Source organism: Cynocephalus volans, chromosome 3 (assembly GCF_027409185.1).
Source record: "Cynocephalus volans isolate mCynVol1 chromosome 3, mCynVol1.pri, whole genome shotgun sequence".
NCBI classification, from domain to species: domain Eukaryota; kingdom Metazoa; phylum Chordata; class Mammalia; order Dermoptera; family Cynocephalidae; genus Cynocephalus; species Cynocephalus volans.
The window spans coordinates 89,039,798-89,048,714 of NC_084462.1; the positions used below are offsets into that span (position 1 = coordinate 89,039,798).

Here is an 8,917-nt window from a genome sequence, read left to right on the forward strand (position 1 = left end):
AGGGTAAATAGCATTACCCAGAGAGATTCAACAATTTGTTGCTCCAGAATTTCTATAAGTGCATGTCAGGAGAAGGAGGAAGGAGAAATGGAGGCCACCCCTTATTACCCCCTTGAGTTATTACTGTAAACAGAACCTCATGGAAACAAAGTTACCCTGGTATCAGGGCTGCTTTCTCACTATTCTCTCAGTCCCTCCCTATCATTTTCAAATGAAGCAAGTATATCTTTTTTTTTTTTGAACCCCAGTAAATCCCAGTATGATGCTGGTTTTGGTTTAATCTTGAGCAAAGGGAGGCATCATTATTACTTCTTGTAAATAGCTTTGAATAGGGAGAAAACCTAAGTGAAAAGAATGTAAAATTTTTAGAAACATCAGTAGATATGGAAAAGGGTAGAGTCATTTTTTATTCAGATATATTTCTAATATATCCTTTTATATTAATTGGAAAGTAAAATTGAGGCGCTGAAAATATTGTTTTTTAAAAAATTGTCCAGAATACTTCCTACTGAATTTGTATTTGATGAGCAAATAGTAGCTTTGCTAGATGAAACCCAAAGGCAAATCATTAGTTTCGTTCTTGGATACATTTCTATTGTGTTCTCAATAAAACTGATGCATACTGAAGCACCTTATAGACCAACTAGTAAAACACCCTTTTTTGAAATGGTTGGCTGAAAGTAAAAGAGTGCCGTGGAGCAGGAATTAAAACCCAGGTCTCTGGACTCCTAGCCCAAAAGCCGTGCTAATTCTGAATGTGAACTTTGATGAGACCCCAATAAAGTGTGCTTAAAAACAAATTATTGAAACAATTGGTAATTCTTGCCCTAAAGTTAAACTGTGTACATTATAATTTTCACAAAGCATTGCTTTTAAAATAACCTGCTGTCAAACTACTAGAGAACCCCAAATAGAGACCAAAAAACAAAACTAATTTGACTTTCATATAATACCTTCCTTATGCCAGGCATCTTGCTAAGTAAGCATTTTACATGCGCCTATTATTGTCTCTTTAAATCTTCCCAACAATCCATATCAGGCAGAAAAATGTTATTTGTCAATTTTACATAGGTATTCCTTTGGTTTTTACTAGACATATCTGATAGTGAAACTATTTATACGTTTAAATTTTACAGTATTTCTATATTCACAAATCCCAAACCCCTCCGTTTCTTATTTTTTGCATGTAAGCACACTTACAATAAGGCTCAAAGTCTAAATTCTAAATTAACAGATGGTATATCATTATTGATTCTTCAACAGAAACCTAATTAATAAACTTGAAATTGTTTCACCTCAAAGGAAAGAGTAAAATCATGGGTGTTAGAATCATACAGACCTGGCTAACACCTACAGATATTTAGGTCTCAACTTAGAAATCACTTCCTCCAGGAAGTTTTCCCTGTTCCCTCTGCCAACCTCTACCTTCAAAACTATGTAAGACCATACAGAGATTTATCATTTATCTGAAATAATTTCTGTGGTTTATTATATTGTGCAAACTCTGGAAAATATTTCCTTTCTACTTCAGTGACCTATTTTGGGTATTTTCCCATTATGGTAAATACTATGTTATACTCATACTTCTTTAATGTCTTCTTTATAATGTTGCTACATTCTTTATTCTTCTGTATGTAGAATAGATACATCTATCTAGTATACAATTATTTAAAAGCAAAAGGCAAAAGATAAACTCCTGAATCAGATAAATATATATTTATGCAAATATAGCATTTTTTATAAATCAATATGAAAGGAACAGAAATTGTGCAAAAATGCTTAACAGAATATAGATTGTTTTGCAGAGTGAAAAAGAAAACACAAAACAAAATCTCTAAGCGCCCTCTGCTTGACCAGTTATAGTAATTATCACACCAGAACAGTAATTACTTGTGTGTTTTCTTGTCTATCTAAATTAGTTTAGTAAATAAATGAATTGATTATAAAAAATTGGTGCAAACTCTGCATCTAGTATACACTCCATCATGAAAATGAAATCTGATAAACAAAAATTTAGGTTAACTTGATTTTGAAATACAGTATACATTAGGCTGTCCAAATTGCAGATAACATTGCCCCAGTTTAAAACCATATGTTGCTGTTTTTTTTTATTTCTCAACCCAGAAACTAAATTACAGTATCATTGTGTCACACCCCTGCTTTGCCTCCACACCATACATTTTACTAAAAAGTGGGTTCATTTGACAAAACTTGGGAGGTGCAGACACCACTTTGGGTGTCAGTAAAAACAAGCGGGCATTAGAGATACCAAGGATGTTCAACAACAATATTGCTAAAATTGTGTAACTGCACTTTCAAAAAAATAAACATTTTTACAAGATCAAAATCAAAGTAAGAAATGAAACTTCTAGCATGCTGGGGTTGGGGGCGTTTCCTCTATCTTAGATTTAGTGGCTAGGGACTGTGAATTAGATTAATAAGAGAAAAATCATACAAATTTTATTAATATTTTTAATTTTATGTGAACAGGGGCTTCAGAGAAAAACAAAAAACCCAAAGCAGCAGTTGCACTCAGGGGCTTAATAAATAAAGGAAAATAAATTGTGGAGAGTGACTATGAGATATATGGGAGAACTAATAGAAGATAAGGGTTTAGTATGGTTTATTTACTAGATTCATCTCAGTACTGGCTCTCCTCAACCTGGTACAAGAGAGGGAAGATATTTATGCTACCTTCACAAAGGGATATTTATAGCCTTTTAGGCAGATAAGGAAAGAGAAGAGAACTTTTCCTGCATCTGTTTGTTCTCAATTGCCTTCAGCTCAAAATAATCCTTATGTCAAAGAGGCATATTTTGGGATAGCATATTCTGGACCCCTTCAATGCTTTATCATCCTCTATTTGAATATCTTTCCTCTGGCAATTTTAGAGATGAAAGGTGTAACTGCAGTATAGAAGGCTTAGTATGAGTAGCCGATTGAATTAAAGATGATACATTTATTGAGTACTTAGTAAGCACCATGCATTTACATACATCATTATATTTATTCTGAAGAGACTGTAACAGAAAGGAACTAACCAGGCAAGGACATCTCAAACAGGATTTTTTTTTTTTTTTTTTGGCAGATGGCTGGTACAGGGATCCCCGGACTTTGGTGTTAGCAAACAGTATTTATCAGAACTCCTCTCAGGAAGGAGTGGATATTAAATGCAGGCATTTTGATAAGCCACCAGGTTGAGTAGTAAGATGAAGGGATATTCTCCAACAACAATAGGTAGTCACCAATTTGCCTCTGAGGAGGAAATTCCTTTTCTGCATGAGGTATGTAATTTATGCTACAGCTGAACTGCATGAGATAATATTATGCTATTTAATTCCCACTTGACTTATAGATCCATTCTCTACCCTCTTCTATGCTACTGAAGACTGATCTCTATGGACTGTACCTGGGCTCTGTTACCCTCTGGCTTCTGATTAGGGTTGGTCAATGGAAAGGACTAGCAGGACGTAAGAGCAAGAGGACAGAGAGGTTGAGGTATTTATCACCCCCACTTCCCACCAAACTTTTGATATGGCTGTGGCAGTGGCTGTATTTTTCTAAAACCATGGATGCTGTTGGGAGGCCCAATATTCCATGGCTCCCACTTTTGCTGGGCTGTGGTAAAACCATTTCTTCCCTTTTCCCCTTCAAGCCTTCAAGAGGTGATAATGACTTCCAGCCTGTTGCTAACCTCTGGGTGTTTTACCTTCCTTGTTGGTTCTTTTAACCTTGCCCCCATCTCCATAAATACAGTAGTCCCTTCATTAAACTCTTTTCAGTTAAACCCCCTAATTATACCATAAGTTTTCTGTCCAGACTTTGATACAAAAGGAGTCCTCTTTTCTGTTCTTTTAATACGTGGTATTCAGCCTATCCAAATAAATGTAGTTAAAAAAAATTAAAAGATGATTGATCTAAAGGAATACCAAATCATAAGCCCATTTGGGTGACCATATGTCTCATTCCAGAGGCATGAAGAGTCATAAATGCTAGAGTTTACTTAAACACATCACATTTTTATTAAGAAGTTTTCTATAGGCAAAGCATATGCTCAGTTTTGGGGGATCTGGGAGTAAGAAAGAGAGCTGTGTACTCAAGGAACTTTCAGTTTAATAAGAAATAAATGTAAAATAATCATAATACAAGTTAACAAAACTATAAAAATCATACTTTAAAAGGGCTAAATTATGTTGGGAATTAAATGGTCAATTGATTTTTGACAAAAGTACTGAGAAAACTCAATAAGGAAAAGATCCTTTTTGCAACAAATGATTCTAGAACAATTTGATATCCATATGCAAAATGATGAACCTAAATATTGACCTCATACTACAAACAAAAATTAAACTTGAAATGAATCATAGACCTAAATGTCTATATAAATTTCTAGAATAAAATATAAAAGAAAATCTCAGTGCCCTTGGGTGTATCAGAGGTTCCTTAAATATAACACAAAAAGCATACATAACTCTTACAATTCAATAGTAATAATACAAACAATCCAATTTAAAAATAGGCAAAAGAATCAAAGAGATATTTTACCAAAGAAAATACACAGATAACTGTATTAATCTGTTTCTGTTGCTTATAACAAAATACAAGGAACTGGACATTTTAAAAGAAAAAAAATTATTGCTTACAGTTTCAGGGGCTGAGAAGTCCATGGTCCAGGGAACACATGTAGTGAGGGTCTTGGTGGTGGTGACAGTGATGGCAGGGTATCACATTGAGAAATGGCAGAGCAGAGAGAGAGAGAGAGAGAGAGAGACTCTCCTCTTCTTTTAAAGCCCTCAGAACCACACCGCTGACCACCATTTTTAATCCATTCACTACTGCACGGTCCTACAATCCAATCATCTCTTCAAGGCTCCACCTTTAATTACCATAACAGGATTTTCCACCCTCTTAACAGTCACAGTGGGGGCTAAGTTTCTAGTACGTAAAACTTGGGGGACACAACTGAAGCTTTAGTGAGTTTGGGTGGAACATAATTCAATCTGCTACAATGACAAATAAGCACACAAAAATATGTTCGACATTAGTCATTAAGGAATTGCAAATTAAAACCACAATGAGATACCACTATCTCCTGCTAGAGGGGCTAAAATTAAAAAGACTGACCACACTAAATGTTGGCAAGGAACAACTAGAACTCTTACACATTGCTGGTGGATATGCAAAATGGTAAAACCACTTAGACTTAGGAAAACTATTTGAGGATTTCTTAAAAAGTTAAACATATACCTACCATATGAGCCAACCAGTTTACTAGGTATTTACCTGTATTTATACTATTGCCACATAACAATATTACCAAAAACTTAGTGGTATGAAGAAATACACATTATCTCACAATTTCTGTGGCTCAGGAGACAAAGTGTGGCTTAGATGTGTCCTCTGCTTTAAGGTCTCACAAAGTCTTATCTGAGTCCAATTGGGGAAGGATTTACTTCTAAGAGCATGTGGCTGTTAGTATTCAGTTCCTTGTGGATTGTCAGACTGAATGCTACCGTTTTTTACTGGCTATGGGCCAGATGCCACCCTCACCTTGCTGCCACATGGTCCCCCAACACGGGCACCTGTCTTCCTCAAAGCCAAAAAAAGAGACAAGATGGACTTAAGAGTCTTGTGTAATGTAATTTTGTACACATAATCATGTATGTCACCTTTGCTTAACTTATTAGTTAGAAGCAAGTCGCAGGTCCTACCCACACTCAAGGGGCAAAAAATTATGCCAGGACATGGATGATGGGGTGGCCACCTTTGAGTATGTCTACCACATTACTCAAGAAAGATAAAATATATGTCTGTTCAAAAACTTGTGCACAGGGTTAAGAATACAGCCTTCTTGCACAAAGGTCATGGGGTTCAGATCCCTACACCATCCAGCCACCCACCCCCTCCCCCCAAAAAAGAAAGAAAACTGGAGTGCTAAGGTAAAAAACTTGTACACAAACGCTCTTAGAAACTTTATTTATATTAGTCACAAATGGAAAAAACTCAAATACTCATCAACAGGTAAATGGATAAGATAAAGTATAGTATATCCATACAATGGAACATTCAACAATAAAAAGAAAAAACCAATTGATGCATGCAACAACATGGATGAATCTCAAAATAATTATACTGAGTAAAATAAGCCAGGCAAAAGAGAGTACATGCTGTATGATTCCATTTGTATAAAACTCCTGAAAATGTAAACTAATCTGTAGTAACAAAAAAGTTGATCAGTGGTTGCCAGGGAGAAATGAAGTGGGAAGGAGATGGATTATCAAGGAATCTATGAGGAAACTTCTGCAGTAATAAAAAGTTCATTATCTTGGTGTGGTGATGGTTTCACAGGTGTATACATATGTCAAAATTCATCAAATTGTATGCTTTATATACAGTTCAATGTACCTCAATAAAGCTTCCAAATTATATCTTAAAAATGCTGGATTTTAAAAATATTTTTAAAAAACATAGGATCCACTTTCAACATGGGAACCATGTCGCATCAATGCACCTTGTTAAAATAAAAATTTTCAATTATTTACCATTGAATAAAACTGATGTCAAGAAAAACAAAAGAGAGCATCTTAACTGCACAAAGTATTCAGAATAGGCTATGTGAATGAGGTAACATTTAAATATATTTTTAAGGACTAAAAAAGATTTTGATGTGCAGCTATAGATATAAAGACATTCCCTGCACAGAAAGATTAAATCATTAATGTGATTATTTATTCAACAAGCACTAATTAACACCTGTGTACCAAAGTAGTGTGCCAAACACTGTGAAAACCTTTTCAACCGGTCTTAGCAAACTTCCAGACTGGGCTTAATTATGCTCAACATTTAGCTGCCGTTTTCCTAGTGTTTCTAGTTACCAACTTACTTGCATAATTCTTTCCCCATTGCAGGAATAGGCATTACATTAAAAAGCAGCAAGTTCTGTAAATAAATTCAATAAATAAACATGCAGTTTTATACATGCGATCAGTATGCGCATGGTTAATAGATAATCAATTTCGGAATTACTGTCTTCAGTAAAAAGCAAAACTATGTAGCTCAGATTACTCTGAGCAAATAAACTTGTCAACTATGAGGGGTCTTCAAAAACTTCATGGAAAGATTAGTACTTTTTTTTTTAATTCCATTTTTTCAGTAACTTTTTGAAGTATCCTCCTACCTTGGGATTCTATATTCTCTTTTGAAGAATTATGGATTACAGGTAGAATAATCATGTGATTTATGTCCAAACTTCTGAGAATGACGGGTGCTGTTAATTATTATGCTGGATCAACAGTACTAAACCAGGTCTGTCCCAGGCAAACTAGGATGTATAGTCACCTCGGTTCTAGGGAGGTTTTGTTTTGTTTTAAAGTTTCAAGTATAGATTACTGAGCTCCACCCCAGAACTACCAAATCAGAATCTTTAGTGTGGGATTTGGGAAGCCTTGGACTTTAAAGTGATATCATTAACGGTTCTTCCAATTCTAAAATTTTGAATATAGACTGGATATTAGTTTATACAAAGGAATTATTATTAATTTTCACATCTGTAATAATGATGTGATTACATAGGAGAATGCCCTTATTTTTAGTAAATACACATAGCTGCATTCAAGTGAGATGTGTCATGATATCTGTATCTTCCTTTCAATTAATTCGGGGAATACACAAACACACACTTAAAGCTGATAGTGGGTATACAAGTGTCCACTGTACTATTCTTTCAATTTTATGTATGTTTGAAATTTCTCATAATAGAACATTGAGAAGAAAGGACTATTAGGGAAAATAAAGGTGAGAGTATTATTGTTATAAATACAAATTATTATGACCAAAAAGACGTTAATTCAAGTGATTACTAAAAAAAATCCACCCTGTGATTCCTCTTCTTGGACTTTCTTTCCTAAGAAAAAATAAAGTGTCAAAGGTATTCACTGCAGAAATGTTTAAACAGTGTTATTTTTGGAACAATCTGAATGTATGACAATAATGGCATAAATTACGGTGCACCGGTACATTCAATGGAGGGATTATTACACAACCATTAAAATAAACCATTAAAAAGAATATATTGCACATATTGACCTATGCTGCTACATAATTAGGTGCACAAAATATCCAAAATTATATATCTATGCTATGACTATATAACACTTGTGGATTCAAGTGAACGGAAAGTTTATGTGGAAAATGCTACCTGTTTGAAAAGCAGTTTTCCCCCCCCCCTTATTGCAACTTCATTTTTTTTTATTTCGAATTCTCCTAATGATTTTGTGCAAAAATAATGCATTTTTTAAAACCAGTCGTTAACTGTTACCTTAAGTTGGTTCCAAGGGCAGTAAATGGTCAGGTTATAATTCATTGAACAACTGAATAAAACTTAAGGAGCCTCAACTCCTTAAGTTGTAATAGGTATTGATGCATACCTAATTTAGGGGATTCACAGAATCGTTTTGTCAACTACAAATATAACAAACATTATGTGTAAATAGTGTTGTTGAAAAGGTCTCCAAATATCACAAGAACACCCACCACAATGTGCGGCAGTTTTATGCATGCGATCATGCACATAGTTAATAGACAACCAATTCAGAATTGCTATCTTGAGTAAAAAGCAAAACTATGTAGCTCAGTTTACTCTGAGCAAATAAACCTGTTCATGATAATGCACATAGATAATTATGGCAGAAATAATACTACCTGTCATGTAGGACGGGCAAGGCTTCTCTCCACGAAAGGCTTCTAGTCCTAGGCTGCACCTTACTTTCACCAGAATGATATGGTTCCAGAGTCCCAGGCATGGGATGAGACTGCTCTCTTACCCAAAAGGCTGGAACCTGCTCGACGTGAGTACCAGGTTTCCAGTGTCCTCCAACAGGGATCCACAAACACCCGACAATTCCCGAGTTGTTAGGTT

The 8,917-nt window shown here is 35.0% G+C and overlaps 1 protein-coding gene across 4 annotated transcripts in view; it reads right to left on the minus strand.

Annotated features, from left to right (window-relative positions):
* Positions 1 to 8,805, minus strand: part of GALK2 (galactokinase 2) — a 145,500-nt gene extending 136,695 nt beyond the window's left edge. For all 4 annotated transcript variants that reach the window (XM_063091075.1, XM_063091072.1, XM_063091071.1 and 1 more), the window contains exon 1: positions 8,701 to 8,805. In XM_063091075.1, the coding sequence (XP_062947145.1) occupies positions 8,701 to 8,801 (101 nt within the window). In that variant the 5' untranslated portion in view covers positions 8,802 to 8,805. The remainder of the gene's footprint in view (positions 1 to 8,700) is intronic.
* Positions 8,806 to 8,917: the final 112 nt, after the last annotated feature.